The following is a 20,324-nucleotide window of genomic DNA, read 5'->3' as shown; positions in this document are numbered from 1 at the left end:
CACTGTGATTTTGTGGGAATTGCAAAACGATTTGAGCACATTACATTGCCTTTGGTGTTTCCCTTCAACTGTAAAATAATTGTACTGATCAAATCCTGCATTCACACAGGTGCTTGTCTTTGAAATGACATGTATATACACGGCAGCAATGTAATATTGTGTTTTGTGCTGCAGTGGAAATTGTGTGTTGGCTAAAGGCAGGACTTATTGCATAATCCCTAATAAGTAAAATTATTTGGCCTTGCTGTCACTGTTGACGGGATGATAGAGCTGGCTACTGTTGACTTTAATTCTGTGTATTTGCATAATAATGTTACATAGGCAGAGGTGCTGTCCAGTATATCTTATATAAAATCAGAGCACTGGTTCCCAGAAAAAGGCCTTGTAATATAAAAAGAGTTGCAAAGTCTATTATAGGTATGAATCAATATTTCATTATGCAACTCCCTGAAAATGTTAATCACCTATGTGATTTTCACAAAGTAGGAAGTGTTTTCTCACACTACACAAAAACAGCTCCAATGCATTTTATTTGAACAAAAGGTCAGGGGTCAAAGTCCGGGGGGCCTGTGACTTGCCCAGGCTTGTTAAAAAAACAAATGAAAACATTAATTTCAGCCAGTGTTTTCTGTTCTTTCAAGATCTCCAATCTTTTTTTTGGCTATTTTCCCACATGCACACACACCTGCAAACACCAATATGAAAAAGGTAACAGTTTATTGATCTAAACAAATCACAGAAATAAAACCTACTACAGTACACCCTGCAATATAATGCTGTTCAATAAAACGCCAAGACAAAGTAGTCTCAAAAAGAGATTAATCAAAACAACGGATGAACAAAATAAGCACTTATTTTCAGTGGTATTGGATTGGATTGTATTTCTGCATATACTAAGGTTTCCCTGTTGTTTGCTTCACCTTCTGATTCAGCTGTTAAGTCTCTGTGCTGATTCTGTTCTCATCTGGCTACAGTGAAGACCTCTCTGAAAGACACCAGCCTGTGGATGTGCAGGTCTGTGTTCGTGATGATGCACCAATACTCTGACAACCATGGCAGCGTCTTTGTTTTTTTTTGCTGGAGAAAAGTCACAGAGGCAGCACCTTGCTGTGCGTGTTGACACTCCTGCTTAAGGAAGTTGGGGTCCTTCTGTTCAAGGTGCGCATGTTGATGCTGACACTGGTGGGCCCGTGGGGAATGTAGCGGCCGCATGACAGCACCTCCAGAGCGGAGTCGCGGAACTGTTAGAGATAAAAACGCATAATCATCTCATCAGGAAAACATGTGAGCGTTCATTTCAGACATTAAGACATGCAAATCTGTATATATGTTGTGTTTTTATCTTTGTCCACCCTCAGCCTTTGCATCTCTCTCATCTCCACAGTAGATACAGACTTCAGCTGCTTACCTGCTTGTTGGAAAGGAAGTAGATGATCGGATTATACACAGGGCTGGTCTTGGCAAAGTACATGGGCATGGTAGCGACCAGTGGAGGGATGTAGAGCTCTGGATCCACAACTACCACCACTGACAACGCCGTGTAGGGCAGCCAGCAGACAAAAAAAGCTATAATCATGGCCAGCACCATACTGATGGCATGATCATTCTCCTTTTGGCTGGAGCGCCCACCCTGTAGCTCCACACTCCTGTTCAGCTATGAGTGGAAAACAAATATGACCCCCATTAAAAGCTGTTTTAGTCTGTAGGTGGTAGATTGCAAACAGATGAGGATGGAGGTGGGAGTTTTAAATCTTGTTTTAATGGTGTAAACGTGTGATAAATATGCAGAAGGCATACTAAGCCCACCTTGCTCATAGATGTGAGCACTTTGCAGTAGCAGTAGATGATGACTGCAACAGGGAAAATGAAGCAGAGGAGCGTGTAGAGGATGAGATAGCTGTAGTTGCTCCATGATCTCTCCTCCCATGCCAGAGAGCAGGAGGTCTGGACTCCCTCGGGTCCGTAGGAGCTCCAGCCGAATAAAGGAGTCACAGCCCAAAACAAGCAGAAGACCCAGACAAACAGAAGCCCGATGATGCTTCTCCGCATGCTCAACTTTAAACCGGCTCTTGACTTACACACAACATTGTAGCGCTCGTAAGCAAGCAGGGTCAGAGTGCAGAGAGACACCAGGCCTGGGAGAGCAAAACAAATGGAAGAAAAAAAAAATCTTAGCTCATGGTCCAACCACAGACTTTATCTGAACATTTTAACTGCATTTTAAGGTCTTTCTTAGGGAATGTAGTTCACTTAGTTGTCATGAAGAGAATCCGAAACGTCTCCATAACAACTGAGCAAACTCCTTTCACAGAGAAGACCATGAGATGTTGTTGAAAGCTCTGGGAAAAGCAAACAATTGTACCTTGGATTACAATTTGTTTTGTTTCCAAAGTCAATATTAAATTCTAAGTCCAAATAAGCAACATAGCATTTGAAAGATGTGATATGAGGAGAAAGACCAAAAATCACCAGGAGGCACAGAGCATGAATATTTTTTGTAAAGCTATAATTCATTCAGTTATAAACTGAAGGAACAATACGGTGTCTTTTCACCCTAAACTGTGGTATCTTATGTTTCACATGGGTTTTATGACCTCCAGGCACAGAGAAAGCAACGTTCTCTTGAAGTCTCAAAGGTCATTACAAAACAAACTCCTGTCTCATCTCCACTTACCAAAATAATTGACAGCAAATCCTTGAAACACACAGGCTGCGTGTCCGATAAAGAAAGAGCCTTGGTAGTTAGTGATGGTGACGACCAGCGAGCCGCACAGGCCTATCATGAGGTCAGACACAGCGAGACTGAGGATGAAAACGTTCATAGGATGGAGAAGAGACGGATTCCTCAGCATCACGGTTATAACGAGCCCGTTGTTAAACACTGACAGGACTGTGTTGATGAACATGAGGAAAGAAAGTATACTGTAGCCCACCCGAGGGAAGATGGTGGGCGCCACCGTCCCCATCTCTTCGGGGATGTATGGATGGTGAGAGCCGGAGCTCCACGGCTTCGTGCTGTTGCTGTCCATGGTGCCTAAAAGAAGTCCAGGAGAAACAAGTGTGAAGCCAGAGACTGAAGCCACAGACACTGTGCTCAACTAAGGACACCGCGTCATCGATCTTATCAATTCTGATCCATGTTTAACCATTCGGCTTTTCTTATTTCCATTTCTCAGATTGAGCACCTGGTCTGATAGAGAAAGCCCCAAATGCAATATGGGAAATTGGTCCGTAACACGATTTGGAGGGATTAATCCCAACAAACCCGCTGCTGTAATGCTAATTGGAAAGTTGAAGAGTTATTAACAGTGGATCAATTAGTCCTCGAAATGAATTTTCTTGTTATGAAATATTTCTTCCTGTTGTTGGTAAAAGCACAGCACACAAGTGGACTACAAGTTGAATGAACACACAACTGCAAATTGAATCTAATCATGGTACAATTACCCAATCACCTCAAGTAGCTTCACATTAATGACACAAGCAGTGGGCTGGGAACATTGAGCCATTTCCATTTTAATAAATAGTGAAATAAAAATACACTTTATCAAGACATATTTAAAACTACAGGAACAAATAAAGAAAAGAAGCCATGAGGTCTTGGTTGTGGACACTGGTATTAAACAATTCCCTTTTTCCAAATTCATTAAAAACTAAAAAGATGCCAGCTTGTATATGAAATATATATATATATATATCTCCAGCTTTCACTCACTTTCGCAAAAAAGTGACAAACCCACAGAACTCAATGCTGCCTGGACAGATCAAACAGCAACACCCATGCTAAATGCAGCAATAATGTTCTATATTTTCCTGACAAGTATTACAATTTCTCTTCTGCTAAAATGAAACATACAGGCTGTGTTTTGTAAAAATGATTAAAACAAAAATATCTGACAATCAATGTGCAATGTGCATCACAATGTGCAGTTCAAAATTAAATGAACTAAAATGCTTGTTGGCAAAGTCTGAAAAGCTTGATTACCTTCATTTAATATTAGGCTATTAAAAATATATACAGTACATAGCAGTAATGTGAACATGAGATTAAGGCAACAGAGTTTGTAATGTAAATGTCATGTCAGTATTTCACCAGTAGCTAGTCTCTTACAGTTTTACAGATGCAGAGGACAAAAAAAAGGCAAAGATAATCTTTAAAGAGATTGTACAGTTCATACTAGAGACCTATTATAGACTTGATGTGAGACTGCCCCTTATTGTTTAAACTGTGTAAATGCATCATTTTAGCGTAATCTCGCACTACAAACCTCCCTCTCCCTCAAACAAAGACACACACACACGCAAATCCAAAACAATCAGTGCTTTCAAGTTTCCAAATTCCAAATAAAGATTTAAAATACAAAATATGCATTTTTCAAATTCAATAATTGAATTGCTTGTTCTGTCATGTGGCATTTGGCTTAAAAAGCACAAAATCCACTGAATTCTTTGACAGGATATACATAACTACTAGTTTAAAGCTTAATAAACATCAACAATTTACATGATTGTAACCAATTATACATAACTTAAAGTGTGGCATGCATCTTCTAAAATGCCATATCTCAAAACTTGAAAAAAAAAAAGAGTTAAGTTTAAATCAGCAATGGAGATCAGTCAATCTGAACAATGCCTTGCCCTCTCTCTAATCGGACCCTGCTTTGGTCGTGTGGAACTGTGAGGAGACACTCAGGCCAGCAGAGCTGTGTTCAGGCCAGAAGGGCGACTCGTGCTGCAGGGGAGTGCGGCGGGGGAAAAAGGTGTGCTGGAAGTCGTAGTTGAGCAGGCAGCTGATGGAGGCCATGTAGATGTCAGCAAAGCGCGACAGTCGTCGTGAGAAGTAAGTGGGGTTGTGGTATGTTCGGAAAAGACTCCCAAACTGAGCGTTGAAGATGTCCTTCGTCTGTGGCCTGCCATTAAAAGACATTCATACTTTAAGCACGTGGGTTAGATCAGATCTACAAGGGCTCAGTAAATGTTCAAAGTCATGAATGCCAAAGAAATTATCTGCATTACCTCATGGCTTCTCTTTCTCGGATCCACTCGTCAACAACAGCTTGAGATGCCGGGTCCCTGTGCACCTGTTTGGGAGCAGTGCACAGAAGTTAAGCATAAAGAGTTGAGCTTAGAGGCAGAAAGAAAAACAAAGAAATGCTGCACATAAGACCTGACACAAAGGTTTTTGTTAAAGTTCTTGACCTGCATCTGTTCAATAAGTCCAGTCAGTGCCTGTAACCAGGTCATCATGTGCACATACTGCTCCGTGTTCATAATCTTGATCTCTTTCCTCAGCTCAGGGATGATGGCCCCTGTTCTCCAGCCATGTTTCAGCGTTAAATCCTGCACAACAAAGTACCAGAAGACCAGTCTTCAGCTACAAAACACTGAATACAGCATTATTTGTCAATGATTAACGACTTGTTTGACTGGAAGTCTGTGTCTACATGCAAGAAATAATTAAGCAATAAAAAAAAACACAAGGGATAGCTATGAATCACACTCCAGAGTGTCAGGCTTAAGGTACTTACATACAGTCAAAGAACTATTGCATACTCAGTTGCTTTACACAGTGCTCACAACCCAACATACAGTCAATGTAGTTGCACAGATGAGAGTGAAGAAAATAGACTTCAAGCCTCAATCTGTTAGGTAGCAAACAGCAAGTTAAAACCAAAGTGTGTCTGTTCTATAGGACAAAACTGAAATGGATCAAAGTAATGACGACATCCTTTTCTGTTTCGTGTTTTTAGATTCTTTTATCAAAGTGTATAAAGAAAAAATAAAATATCGCTCCATCCCTCCCTCCCCTGTGACGCGTTTGCTTCTGCTCTTTGTCCACTTACAGTAATGACCTCGTCCTACAGCCTGTGAGGCTGACTGTTAGCTGTGGTTATAGTAAACCACACACGCCATATTCCATCTCCTTAAATAAGCAAGATGGAGATATTTGATATGTAGCAAGATGTAAACTGTTTTCATTATCACCATTTACAGCAGTTTTTACAATTCACTGTGCTGCAATGAGAAAAAAATATGCTAGTTTGTTTGTTTAGTGCAAATGAGGGGCAACTGTCGGCAAGTTGCTAGGTTACAGGTATAAAAAAGGTAAATCAGGTGCAGTGATAGTCACTACTGTGGATGTGGTAGATGTAATATATCAGGAGAAGCTGACACTCATTAACATGTCTGTCAGCCAATGCAGAGCGGCAGTAACTGGTTTAAATACATTCTCAACCCAGTTATTTTAGTATCATTATTCTATTTCCTGCAGATTCAGATTGTTGTGTGTAAAGATGAACTTCGTCTTAAAGCAAGCAATAAATAAAGCAGGGCTCCCCTCTGTGTTCTTAATATCACAATCTTTCGTACCACACTGTTTTGTGTAGCTGTTATTAGCCCTTTGTTGAACATATGTCTGGGTACTGCTTACTGCCAAGTCGCTGTAGATGTGATCACCAAAGTAGAGCACTTTGGATCCTCTCCAGCCTGTGAGTCTCAGGAACTCATAAAGGTTTCCCTACAGTGAAAAAAAATTAATTAACCATGTGTTTCATCAAGGTGTGTGCTGGAGTGATTTTCTCAGAAATTTTTAACTTGCATGACATGATCATTTCCTGTCACCACACCTGTTTGTAGATCTGCCCCTTTTCCAACTTGTGAATCCTGTCCCACAGCAACGCACCTTTGTCAGTCACTCGCCTGAAGGGTCTAGGAAAAGATACACAATCCCTTATAATATCCACAAACTCCAAATCACACATACACCTATGCACATTCTGTGTACAAATAATGCACAAGGTCTATTGGTGACCGCAAGTCCGTGTGGTCCAGGGGGACCCCTAGTGGAATGCAAAAAACATAGCATGGACATGGTATGAGCTGCGGACACAACAACACACTTACTTTCTCCTGTCATTGAAGAAACCAGGTTTGTCGGCCTGAACAATAACAACATCAAACAGGTCCCTCCAGTCCTTCCCTACAATGTAGCTCATTCCTCGGTCCCTGAGGAAAACAAAGATTCAAGCTGTTACTTTGTCAGCAACATCTTAAAGCTCATCATGAGGGTACAATTACAAACACTTGAGCTGACAGTGTTTACAGCACAGAGTGATAGTGATGCAACCACCAGCAATAATATGTCCATTTTTTACTGTTAGTGTGATGTTAAACAAAAATCAATGAAACTGCCCTGTTATTTTAAATCTGGCTTTGGCATGTTTTGTTGCTGTGCTGACTGAATGTAACAAACTATGAAATCAAGCACTTGAGTTTCCTGTCTTTGGGTAGTGGGAGGCCTTTCAAGATTGCATAGATATAGCTGGTCATGTTGTGCAAAAGAGAATCACAGGCAATGACTTACAACGAATAACAAATGCGTGTGAACAGAAAGCCCTTTGATGTGTGCATATTTCTGCCCATCCATAAAAGTTGGGGGCATTATGCAGAAGCGCTGATTAAATATTTGTACACCAGTACATGGCATTTTTAATTAACCATACCGGCAAACACTTGCACTCCGTTTGCTCACACTTACACAAAGTCAAAGGGACTATTGGTAATGAGGAACATCTTTTTTCCATGCTCTGACAGCTTCTTCAGTACAGCATGGCTTTGCTCACCATAGCAAACATATTTCTCTGGGAAATGAGAGAACAGAGAGAGGCAGGGAAAAAGAGGAAGAGGGAAGGGGTGGGGTGGGGTGGGTGGTATTGATATAATTTGAGCAAACAAAACTCCGCTTTTTGTTTATACATCACAGCCTCATTATTTCCAAATCAATTTTTTACGTCTTGGCAACAACTCAGATGTGGCCGTACAATTTCTTTTACATCAGTTCAAACAGAGTAATATGAATCAAAGAGCATTACCAATATCTGCCTCCACAGCTCGGTACATAATGCCCTTGACGTGAACATCTCTAATGGCTTCCTGTGAAGATGAAAAAGTAAACAGCCCTCAGTCAGGAAGTCTTGACTTCAGTGACACAATATTAGCAGTCAGATCTCGTAGCAACACTTTGTTCTGTATATAAATGAATGATTGGAAGCACAAAGAAAGTGCATCTTTGAATACAAATTAAACCTGAAGAAAGCAGACCCTGGAGTTTAGTTACTTTGGTGACACAGAGAAAAAGTTTCCGGCACATTTTCAACAGTGCTTGTGAATCGGTTAATGGTAAATCAAGCTGAACATTTAAGGGCAAACTTAAAGGAAGTGTGTCATATACAAAGACTGTTTGAGCTTCAAGGAAAATAAGTTAAAAAAAGAATACAGTAAAAATAAAAGGGTTAATACTGAATAATGAATCAGGCTTGGCAAGAAAAAGGAAAATAAGGAGGGTGTCCTTGAAAAGATGTAAGAGGCACTCGTGGAACAGAGTGTGTGTGAGGGCTTTTAATGACAGCAATCTGTCAAAAACGCTTCAGTGTCACACAGAAGAGTCAAGACCAGCGTGACAGCTGCCCTCAAAGGGAGAACACAGCGCTGATTTCTCGCCCCTCTCCCTCTGAAGTAGCAGAGCCACCAGAGAGCAGACACAGATGGCTGGAGGCGGGCTTGCTCGACTAAAATTAGACGCCAGTTTTCAGAGCTAAAATTAAGACGGTATTGAATGGCTGGAGTATCAAGGCACACAGCAAACATGTAAATACATTAACAATCATGCACATGTGGCTGGATTTTATGTATTTACACACATACAGGCCTCAACCAGGGGTGAAGGAGAGTAATGCTCAGTCAATTTGTCACAATTTCCCTAAACAATAATGAACCAAGGGAGTATGATAAGAAGAGAGTTCACCTTTACGTCTTTGTAGAGATGGACTGGCTCATAGTCGATATTATGCCTCATGAAGAAGTCATTGACACAGGACAGCAGGGTCATCTCAGGCAAGGAGAATATATCCATGAACTGTTTCATGGTGTGGCCGTGTGAGCTCTGCCAGACAGTGACAAACATAATTATATTCTGTTGTTTATACCTATATCTGTGAACCTGTGTTAATACAGACAGATGTTGAAGTGTTCATCACCTTGCCATAGAAGTCGCTCATGATCTCTAGAGGTACGTGACAACCTTCATACATCGCAATGACTTCCTCATCAGGAACTGGATGAAGACCCCTTTAGGAGAAACATGAAATATTACAAGTGACACATATCTATATATATATATATTATTATTATTATATATATACATATATAACATTTTTAGCTGTCTACATCTGAAAAACTGTGTTATACTCAGATAGTGTTGTATAAATTTACACTTTACCCTCTACCCTGGTGTAATACATTGGACAGATACCTGTATACAGTTCCCAACTGGATGTAGTGGAAAGCATCTATCTTCATCAGCAGCGCCTGTTGCAATCATACACAAAAATGGTCCTCACACTAAGCTTACAGTTCAACATGTGCAAAATATTTTTAAACCAAATGTGTCAGTGTTTTCAAGTTCAATGAGAAAAGACCTCACTTTTTGAACATCATAGTGAAGTCCTCTTACAGCAAAATTTGGAATATACTCATACTTCCGCAGATCCTCTGGATACTAATGAACATTAAAAAAGCAGAGGTTAATATGAGCTTTTCAATGACAACATTAACAGATAAAGGAAAATATATGGTTATATATTGTCCTTCTATCTGCACCTGGAAACACAATGTGGTGACAGGTTAGTGACAGGTTTGAAAGAGTCACACACCCTGTGGTTAGTGATGAGGATGTCCCGGGCTATGTTGAAGATAAGGGTGTGGAGGTGGCTGGAGTAGAACGCCAGGGTGTAGTCATAGTCGAAGCCGTAGATCTCTATGTCTCGCAGGCTCATCTCATTGTTGGCAAAAATGGTGTCAGGGTTGACCGAGTTGGTGGATATGACTGGGATCAGATCTGAGAAGAGAGACACACTGTAGGTTATTCTGCAGTTTGTTTTCATTTGGGAATATTATGTTTTTATGACACAAAAGTCATGTCTTAGGACTGAAGCACATCTGATAACCACGTTTCTGTTCCACTTCTGTTTCTTAATTCTGCCGGCCTGTTTTCTCTTCTTAAGTTTCTGCTGGCACTTTCACAATCCTTTGTCCATAAACATTTGCACTGACCCAAGCAAATATTAGAGGTACATTTTTGTGCACATGATTTACTATTAAATTAGAATTTCATATTACTAATTGCTCATTTCTACCATGAAATGATCAGTTTAAGTGTACAATTAGTGCCCCAAAATGTGCATATTATGTTGGCTGCTAGTTTAAGGTACTGGCACCTTTTTAATTCCCATTCAAACACCCCTTCAGGAGGGGACAAAATAATAGGAACACCATAGCAAATAATTAAATGCATTACAAAATCACCACAAAGTTGAATTGACCCTTACCTGACACATTCTCAAACAAATCCTGGACAGTATACATGTCACAGTGTATTATTACATTATATTTGACAAGATTTCATGTTGTTGTGTTCATCGTAAATGCAAAATACTGTTCATATTTGGGTACAAACAAGTTAAAACAGTGGATATGGTTTTGAAATTGTGTTTAGAGTTTGGACAAAATAACAGAAAAACCTCACTACTACAACAACATCACCACCTACAAAAACATCTATAGATTTGAATTAACTAAAAATCAACATTTACGTGTTATAAGCAGCCTTAACTGCATGGCTGCTGCATTGGATTGCATTATATTTTACAGGTGTTGATGTTGTTTTGTCTATAACATTAATGTGTGAAACAAAGTATCATAGCCTATAGCTACAGTGTGTTATTTCCACGAAATTTGCAGGCAGGGCTGCTAATGTGAGGCTGTTAGAATAGTGGATGCGTTTTGGAAACATTAGTCATAACAGGGTTGTAAGGCAACAAGAGTTTTGTATTTACCGCAATGCTGTATCTTAATAAATGAATGGTGCCTCTGTAGTTTTATCAGAGTTCATACCTTCTGTCTGCCTTTTGGTCTCATTGTAAACAGACCACAGCCTCTCTGTCATGTCCTGACCGTCTGAAGAGCTGCTACAAACAGATGCTGCGTAGTTTTTGACTCTGGGCTGCTGTGACAGTAGTTGACCGACTCCATGGTGTACCGCACCGAAATTCCGTTTCCACAAGCAAGACCTGAATGGCCGGTGGTGTAAACCCTGTAAGACTTTACGGAAAACAGCCGCCTTCAGCAGACAGTCCTTGTGTTTCAGGAGAGACGGCAGGGGCAATGACAAGGGCGCCATGGCTCTGTTCTTTGGGTGACGGCCCGGGTGTATGTCGCAGAGGACTCCAGGACGAGTGCATGCGGCTGACAGACTCCTCTGTAAATACCGAAAGTGTCTCTGGATGGTTGCTCTCTACGTCACATCCGTGTTTGGCCAGCCAGCGAATCAGAAGCTGGTAAGAGTTCAGTCTCTTCCTACTGTCCATTAAACAGCTGAGACAGTTACCAGATACATGCATTAAATATACATAATCCAGAAAACGATCCATTATTACACAGACCCGTTGTAATGTGCAGGTCAGTAGCTGAGCCGCATTAACCTCCCTGTACATGGCATTTTCATTATTTCTCTACACACCCGGAGACCCACCAGTAGGACTACTGTACAGCTGAAATGGTTAGCTGATTAATCGACTGACAAAACAAAAACATATTGCCATTAATTCTTAATTGTTTAAACCATTTAAAAACAAAAAATGTAAAAATCCACTGTTATCGACAGTGTTTTGACAGTTGCACGGGGAAAACAATTTGAATATGTACATTTGCTCTTCAGAGAACATTGATAAGTATGTATAACTATTTTCTGACATTTTAATCACAGAACAATCAATCAATTATTACAGGAGAAAACTGTCAGATATGTTGTTAAAGAAGATAATTGTTGGTTGCAGCCCTACAGTTCTCACTGTGTATTTCTGTGTGTTTTGTCACTTGACAAACAGAAAAAGTGGAAGGAATTTGTTAAAATACAACTTTACAGCAAATGAGGCCAAAATAGATGAAAACAATGAAGATCTAACTGAACTTTTACACATGGCCCCTCTACAAATATAGTTATAGCTGATATTGTACTTCACTGGTGCAAATTTCAAACAAATTTACGATTAATCAAATGATGTAGATCTAAATTAAATGAACTACAACTCGGACTTTGGGCCCCTTGGGTGCCTGGGCCAACTGGACAGTTCCCTTCTCTCTCTTCTCTTTGTTGGTCATCCAGCTTTGGCCAGAGGAGTTTATTCTTTCAATAGTATTAAAAGGATCCTCTTGGACATAATGGCAATGACAGAAGCCAAAACATAGATCAAATATTCCTGATGACAAAAGTAAAAATAATCATGGCAAGTTATGACTATTGCGTACAGCATTATTCTGACTTCTCACTTTTGTCATGGTAAATCAAAATTTATGGTACACACACCCCACCCTTTCACACCTATAACTGTAACTATAACTGCAATTTGACACTTGTAGCCTGATCCCACACAGTCGGATACACACCATTCAGGCAGGCTTAGCAAACAACACAATAATGTGCACATTTGTATGTTAATGTTATGCACTATTTATCCATCCAGTGGTGATTCCATTATGGCACAATCTCGGGCGTGTGTTGAGAGTAAAAATATGTGTTTGCAATCATCTGCATTTTCATCTGACTAACTGAACAGTGCCACCCGATGGAATAAAGATCAGAGGTGTACATGACATGTGCTCATTCAGTGCGTACCTCCAAAGTAGGAGATATATGACAACAGGGAATCCACACTTTTATCGGAAAGATAATGCAGATAGCCTAAATAGCCATGTGTACAGACAAAACACATACACGGATATAATGCTCCAGTTTGTGTTAATGGGGCCACAACCAAAAACCGTGTCTGTATCTACGTTGTCGTCAGGCTTCAATGTGTCACTTGTCTGTGACATTGCATAAGAAAATCAAAGTTTAAGCAACGTGTAGACAAAGATTTTTTTTCTTTTTTCTTTTTTTACTAGAGGTAAATTTTCGGAAGTGATGTGCTGATCATTCATTCTTGGCCAATGGTGTCCAGCCACGATTTTCGGGTATTGACTTATGTTGAAGAATCTGATTGGACGACATGTGCGGTGGGCTCGGCTGTGATTGGTCTAAGGTTGTGCGTGGTGCGCAGCCATTGGCTGGTTGTCACGGGTTTAAGAGAGTGGGCTCTTTTGGTGGGAGAGGCAGGTTGTCAGTCTCTGTTGTAAAGGCAGAGCTGCGTGCGCTGGTCCCCGGCTTTTGTCTGAGTAGCTGAAGAACCACTTCGCCATTCATCTCAAAATGAAACGTGTTTGGCTGATAGGTCTTCTCTTTGCACTCTTAGCCTTTGGTGAGTAGCGGGGAGATTTACTACGTTGTCTCACTTCTTTTTAAATGACCTAACATTGTAGCTAACAGGGTTAGCCGGTAAGCTAACGTTAACTTGCTTTTGTGCTTCTTCTCTGCTCGTTCATGACTGCAGACTTCATAGATTTGCAGTTTCCAAGTTTAATTTTATCCATTTGTCAATGATAGGCCGCATGATTTATTTGGCCCCTACACGTTTCTTAGAGCAACTGGCTAGTATCCGTTATTCCTAATTTCCTTTCCAGAAGTTTCTAGTGCCAACACCATGTATGTTGAAGCTGGCTGACGCTGGCTAACATCCCTATGAAAAACTGTTGCTGTTCCATAGATGCACGTCCATATATTAGCTTGTAAAAACCAGCCTACCTAACGTTACACCTTTCTTATTTGGTGATTCTGAGCATGTCTTTGCAGAGCTTCATTCTGATTGAGATAATCTTAAATGTTGGATATTTCCTCAGGTATTCCTGCAGCATTTAGTATGATTTTTATGAATCTAACAATCTTTTTCTCCCTTTGCAGCTGCTGTAAAGGCAGAAGATGAAATTGACATCGATGGGACAGTAGTGGATGACCTGGGTAAAAGCAGGGATGGCTCCAGAACGGATGATGAGGTGGTGCAAAGGTAGGTGTTACTTTCAATACATTTCCATATCACACCTGTTGAGTGAACTGTGTCTCTATCTGAGAAGGTCAACTAAACCTCAAGTTAACAGCACAAGGTCAGTGTGACCAAGCTTGTGCACACAAACGCTCAGAGCAACCTTGGAATTGTTACTGGCAGCAAAGCTTTGCAGGATTTATGGCACGTCCCTCATTAAGACGAGGGAATCTGGTGCGTGTTGCCTTTAACGTGGATACTGATCCCCAGAGGGGAGAACAGATTTGCATGTTGTTTATTGACAGCTGTGATTTCTTGTTGTGCACTCCCCCTGATCTCACGTGTGTGCATCTGTCTATCCTCAGAGAGGAGGAGGCTATCCAGTTGGATGGGTTGAATGCAGCACAGATTAAGGAACTCAGAGAAAAGTCAGAAAAACATGCCTTTCAGGCTGAAGTCAACCGTATGATGAAGCTGATTATCAACTCCCTCTACAAGAACAAGGAGGTGAGCAGGAATAAACAGTATTTTGATGTTCTATCAGCAGTATTGCAAGATAACTTCTTTACTTGTACGGTATGGCTTACAGACTGTATCAGGAAGGCCTAAACTAATGCTGAAATTGTTATTTTTGTCTGTTACAGATCTTCCTTAGGGAGCTGATTTCTAACGCCTCCGATGCTCTGGATAAGATCCGCTTGCTGTCTCTAACCAATGAGGACGCAATGGCTGCCAATGAAGAACTGACCATTAAAATAAAAGTATGCACAAGATATGGGGTGTTTACATTTACTGTATGTTGCAGTCTATATTGGTAATGTTAATGGTTCTTGCTCTGTTAGTAACTTCACTATATTGTTCCAAACCCCAGTCTGATAAGGAGAAGAACATGCTGCACATCACTGACACTGGTATTGGAATGACCAAAGAAGAGTTGGTGAAGAACTTGGGAACGATCGCCAAGTCCGGCACCAGCGAGTTCCTCAACAAAATGACAGAGATAGAGTCTGATGGACAATCTACCTCAGAGCTCATTGGCCAGTTCGGTGTGGGTTTCTACTCTGCTTTCCTTGTTGCTGACAAAGTCATCGTGACGTCAAAGCACAACAATGGCACCCAGCACATCTGGGAGTCTGACTCTAATCAGTTCTCTGTCATCGAGGACCCCCGTGGGGACACACTGGGCAGAGGAACCACCATCACGTGGGTTCACATTTTGTTTTTCCATTGCTAAAAGTCTAACAACTGCTGTTACTCTTATAGCCATTTACACTGCCCCTCTTTTTATCCTCCAAACTGAAAAGATTACATTTGTAGTTGCGGGAGAAGTGTCCATATAGCTACTAGCAATTAAGAGAGATTGTTAAACTGTAACACTTCAACTGGACCTTGTTACTACTCTAGTCTCAAATGTTAGAATAGTATTGACTTTGAAATTAAATCCTTCCCATCTTTTTCCAACCTCAGACTTGTCCTCAAAGAGGAGGCCTCAGACTATCTGGAGCTGGAGACCATTAAGAACCTCGTCAGGAAATACTCTCAGTTCATTAATTTCCCCATCTATGTTTGGGCCAGCAAGGTGATTACTTAAGACACTTCCTCCACACTTTTGACTCAGATGTGATCTCAGTATAGTTCTGTTATGAAACTGACAAATATGGAAATGAACAAATGGCAGTTACATAATTTCTTCCTCTCAACATACCAGACTGAGACAGTCGAGGAGCCCATCGATGAAGATGCTGAGGCAGCAGAGGAACCAGAGAAAGAGCCTGCTGAGGAAGAGGCCGAGGTAGAAGAAGAGGAGGAGGACAAAGACAAACCAAAGACAAAGAAGGTAGGAAGTTCGTTTAGGGCAGGTGATACGGGAAAAAAATAATACGACTGACTATCGAATGTATCTTGATATTAATGTTGTATTTTTATTTATTTGAAATTGTGTGGTGTTTGTGTTGCAGGTTGAGAAGACTGTGTGGGACTGGGAACTGATGAATGATATCAAGCCCATCTGGCAGAGACCAGCTAAGGAGGTTGAGGAGGATGAGTACAAGGCTTTCTACAAAACGTTCTCCAAGGTAGGGACCTGAACAGTATCGCTTTGTCAAACATCAGTGTAGGTTGTCTGCGTTCCTCGTGGGCTCAATTTTAGTCATTCAAACGATGTTATGTTCTCCAACAGGACAGTGACGACCCTCTGGCCCACATCCACTTCACAGCTGAGGGAGAGGTTACCTTCAAGTCCATCCTGTTTGTGCCAACTTCAGCTCCCCGCGGCCTCTTTGACGAGTACGGCTCCAAGAAGAATGACTACATCAAGGTATATGGCCTGAACAATATTCAGTTATCATTTTAAGGGATTGTATGTGCTTATAGAACAATAATCAGGAATTTTCTCAGCTCACTCTCTGAATAAATGTCTTTCTGTCACAGCTGTTTGTCAGGAGAGTTTTCATCACGGATGACTTCAACGACATGATGCCCAAGTACCTGAACTTCGTCAAAGGAGTGGTGAGTGATTTGTTACTGTTGTTATGATGGAGCCATGTGCTATTATGGACCGTTCAGTCTTTGCTTTAATGGCACCAGCACTGTGATTTTAATGTAAATTTATTTTGCTAGGTTGACTCTGATGACCTCCCCCTGAATGTCTCCAGAGAGACTCTGCAGCAGCACAAACTGCTCAAGGTGAGCTTCATATCAAACATGAATACATCATCTCAATACCAACTATTTTTCATTTGTAAATGTCTCTTAGATTCAGTCTTTAATGTATATGGTCTTTACTGATCTATGAGGCATTATAAAATTTCTTTTTAAGTAGATGCAAAACGATTATTTATAAACAAGCAGGAGAGCAACCTTGTACAGAACATTTTATATTAAAAGTCAGGAAGTGCTTTCCATGAAGAAAAGAGGGAAAGAGAACAGAACAAGTTACGAAATCAAGAAAAATGTATAAGGACAATGAAACCTAATGTAAGTGGAAAATGTCATTGCTTATCAGGTTATCCGTAAGAAGCTGGTGCGCAAGACTTTGGACATGATCAAGAAGATCGCAGAGGAACAATACAACGATAAGTTCTGGAAGGAGTTTGGAACCAACATCAAGCTGGGTGTCATTGAGGATCACTCCAACAGGACCCGTCTGGCCAAGCTGCTGCGCTTCCAGACCTCCAACAGCGAAACGGTCCTGGCCAGCCTGGAGCAGTATGTGGAGCGCATGAAGGAGAAGCAGGACAAGATCTACTTCATGGCGGGAACCAGCAGGAAGGAGGTGAGTGGGTGGTTCGAATGATTGTAAAAACAATTTAAAAATGTAGATTTTCATAGAAGATGAGATCAAATGACGGGTATTTGAACTCGCACAATAAAGTCAAAGGAGCTCATCTGATCATCTGTATTATTTTTTTCCTCTGCAGGCTGAGTCTTCTCCCTTTGTTGAGAAGCTACTGAAGAAGGGCTATGAGGTGATCTACCTGACTGAGCCTGTGGATGAGTACTGCATCCAGGCGCTGCCAGAATTTGATGGAAAACGTTTCCAGAATGTGGCAAAGGAGGGTGTCAAATTTGATGAGAGTGACAAGGCCAAAGAGAAGAGGGAGGCCCTTGAGAAAGACTATGAACCTCTCACCACTTGGCTGAAGGACAAGGCCCTGAAGGACAAGGTGAAGAGCCAATTATTTTGTGATATTCATGACATTGGAAATAAGTACCAATCAAAGAAGTGATAAAGTTTGGCTGCGTCTACTTGGTTATGTCTGTTCCATCAGCTCACTCTTTCATATGATGCTGTCTTTCCCAGATTGAGAAGGCCGTCATCTCTCAGAGGCTAACCAACTCGCCCTGCGCTCTGGTTGCCAGTCAGTATGGCTGGTCAGGAAACATGGAGAGGATCATGAAGGCACAGGCCTACCAAACAGGAAAAGACATTTCCACAAAGTGAGTAATGATGATGCGCTGCGTTCCAACAATGTTTATGCTCGTTGTCAGTTGCAAAATGCAAATGAAGAACATGTTTTAGCCTGCTATGAGTGTCTGTTGAGCTTATTTGGCAATTCATCTCTCTCTTCCTTAGTTATTACGCCAGCCAGAAGAAAACACTAGAAATCAACCCTAAACATCCTCTCATCAAGCAGATGCTCAACAGAATCAATGTAAGTCTGACCACTGTCACATTTTAGTGGTGCCATATTATGTGATTTATAAGTTAGTTTGTTTCTTTTAAAAAAAAATGAGGCAAAATGTAATTGATGTTATGTCATTCACATCAACTAATATAGTTATAGTAGTTTTAATATGATGAGCTAACCTATTCATGTGCATTAATTGGTTCCAGTGAATTATTTTTTGACATAAAATATACCAATAAATGCAGAAAGCGGAAAACAGTTTCTTTTCCTTGTGTCCTTCAGAGTGACGCTGAGGACCAGACTGCATCAGATCTGGCCGTGGTTCTGTTTGAGACGGCAACACTGCGATCAGGCTACCAGCTGGCTGACACAAAGGCTTATGGAGACAGGATAGAGCGCATGCTCCGGCTCAGCATGAATGTACCCCTGGATGAACAGGCAAGTCAATGCCAGCTGCGATACACTGTATTACTGTGCATTTGCATAGCAAATGTTTCCAGTTTCGGTGCGCAAGTGTCAAGTCATCTCCTCTTTCATAGCCAGTGAACATATTCTTATCTCTGACTTGATTAAACCGTGTTTGTTTTTCACTGGAAAATAGTTCCACTTTCTTTTTTGTGTAGGATCTTCTGTCTTTGTAAACAGTTTAAGCATCCCTACATTCTTCATTTTGCCCAGTTTGGTAATTTTGGGTGTGGTTATGTTAAAGTATGTGGCTGTTCTACAGATTGAAGAAGAACCAGAGGAGGAGCCAGAAGAGCCAGCAGAGGATGACTCTGAAGATAAAGATGAAATTGTAGATGAGGAAGATGATGAAGAAACGGTGAGAACACTTAACAAAGCTGTGGCATCTTTAAAGATGTAAAGAATTCAGATACTATTTGTTCCTGGCTGTTTTCTCATAACTTTGATTTTCTTCCCTTTCAGACACAAACAGACAAAGATGAACTGTGAAGCACTGAATGGAAGAGTATGTAACAATACAGCTGGAAACAGGATTTGAATCTTGTTCTAGTGCCACTGTGGTCGATTATCCTGGGTGGCGTCTCTGGGTTGGGTTTTTTAAGGCGAGTGTTTGTTTTTGTTTTTTTTTTTTGTTTTTTTTGTTTTTTTGTTTTTTTTTTATTACATTCCCCATGACTGTAAATTTGTTAATATTTAACTGACTTGTTTATGGAAAGATGCGATCCTGTCTCTTGATCGAATAAATGTTTCCTGGAAAAAGGACGTGCATTGTTTGGTTTCATGAAATGCATTGAAAAAAAATACATGCAACTGAAAGCAATGTAAGGTAACCATGAATTTCTAGAGGCCAAATCACTGTTGAAATTACAAAAAATACTGCAAATTTATTTTTTTATTTTTGTTGTTTTTTTTTTTGTTTTGTTTTTTTTACATAAATTGTTTTACATATCTCTTTTACATGGATCATTCACTACCACATTGATGTCTTGGATACTTAAGTCAATTAAATCATTACCACAAAGTCAGGATGGATATGTCTCCACCACTTCAGTGCTCTGCAACAGTGGTTGTCAAAGTTGGTCTTTTGAGGGGGTTCCAGCAAAAGGGGGAAAATTTATTTACACTATAATTCTATCATAAGTAACTCAATGACAGACTGTATGACCATTTTGGTCATGGGTTTCAAACACTGTATTAAAACATATAAACTGTCTGTAGTCTAATTTGTGCCAGTTCGGGGCTCCTTGATGTGAAAAGGTTTGAGAACCACTGCTCTAGACCATGCACCTTGTATTACCCTAACAGAAAAAATACTCAGCATTGATGTCTGGTTCATGTGGTTCATTATAATTACCCATGGTTCCATGCTACTACTACTGGCTGTCCCGGCCTTCCAGCTGGATCACTACTCTGTTTATCTGTACCTGCTACTAACCTAGACAAGACGAAGATAAAGCAGAGCTGTAAGTATGTAAACACTTTTTTAATCTTGTGGAGAAGGTTATAAACTTTTTAAAACAAAATTCATGGCATTGATCATCATTCCATTTCCCATTTTCTTTTACTGTGCTTGCACAGCTTTTCTGTTGCCTTTCTGTTTCACAGCTTTGCAGACTCAGGGAAGAATGAACCCTCGGAAAAAGACTGAAATCACCGCACTTGTAATCCACTGGACAAAAACTGAGTGCCTTTGTTTTCCAAAGAGAGAGATCTTACCGGTAAGACTTGATATAGATGATGTATTTGAGTCAACTATATG

The 20,324-nt window shown here is 40.6% G+C and overlaps 3 protein-coding genes across 3 annotated transcripts; 1 reads left to right on the top strand and 2 right to left on the bottom strand.

Moving 5' to 3' along the window:
* Positions 1 to 1,088: 1,088 nt before the first annotated feature.
* LOC111229763 (parapinopsin-like) lies at positions 1,089 to 3,029 on the bottom strand. Its single transcript, XM_022756232.1, has 4 exons — positions 2,675 to 3,029; positions 1,807 to 2,135; positions 1,409 to 1,654; positions 1,089 to 1,241 (listed from the first exon to the last, which is right to left on the bottom strand). Exons 1-4 carry the CDS (start codon positions 3,027 to 3,029, stop codon positions 1,089 to 1,091), a joined length of 1,083 nt encoding a protein of 360 aa, XP_022611953.1.
* A 479-nt stretch (positions 3,030 to 3,508) lies between these two features.
* Positions 3,509 to 11,302, bottom strand: nt5dc3 (5'-nucleotidase domain containing 3). Its single transcript, XM_022756434.1, has 14 exons — positions 10,951 to 11,302; positions 9,711 to 9,895; positions 9,482 to 9,556; positions 9,311 to 9,366; positions 9,036 to 9,126; positions 8,804 to 8,941; positions 7,872 to 7,932; positions 7,538 to 7,640; positions 6,904 to 7,005; positions 6,627 to 6,708; positions 6,431 to 6,517; positions 5,200 to 5,340; positions 5,017 to 5,081; positions 3,509 to 4,910 (listed from the first exon to the last, which is right to left on the bottom strand). Exons 1-14 carry the CDS (start codon positions 11,234 to 11,236, stop codon positions 4,646 to 4,648), a joined length of 1,737 nt encoding a protein of 578 aa, XP_022612155.1. The 5' UTR covers positions 11,237 to 11,302; the 3' UTR covers positions 3,509 to 4,645.
* A 1,913-nt stretch (positions 11,303 to 13,215) lies between these two features.
* On the top strand, positions 13,216 to 19,778 carry hsp90b1 (heat shock protein 90 beta family member 1). Its single transcript, XM_022756441.1, has 18 exons — positions 13,216 to 13,352; positions 13,892 to 13,994; positions 14,336 to 14,477; positions 14,615 to 14,731; positions 14,842 to 15,173; positions 15,438 to 15,549; positions 15,679 to 15,807; positions 15,929 to 16,045; positions 16,150 to 16,287; positions 16,401 to 16,478; positions 16,590 to 16,655; positions 16,975 to 17,244; positions 17,390 to 17,635; positions 17,773 to 17,909; positions 18,046 to 18,124; positions 18,383 to 18,538; positions 18,828 to 18,923; positions 19,028 to 19,778. Exons 1-18 carry the CDS (start codon positions 13,304 to 13,306, stop codon positions 19,052 to 19,054), a joined length of 2,394 nt encoding a protein of 797 aa, XP_022612162.1. The 5' UTR covers positions 13,216 to 13,303; the 3' UTR covers positions 19,055 to 19,778.
* Positions 19,779 to 20,324: the final 546 nt, after the last annotated feature.

Source organism: Seriola dumerili, unplaced genomic scaffold (genome assembly GCF_002260705.1).
Source record: "Seriola dumerili isolate Sdu_G_001 unplaced genomic scaffold, Sdu_1.0 BDQW01000242.1, whole genome shotgun sequence".
In the NCBI taxonomy this organism is placed as follows: Eukaryota; Metazoa; Chordata; class Actinopteri; order Carangiformes; family Carangidae; genus Seriola; species Seriola dumerili.
Note: the sequence above shows the minus strand (reverse complement) of the source record. Positions and strands in the feature narration are given on the sequence as shown.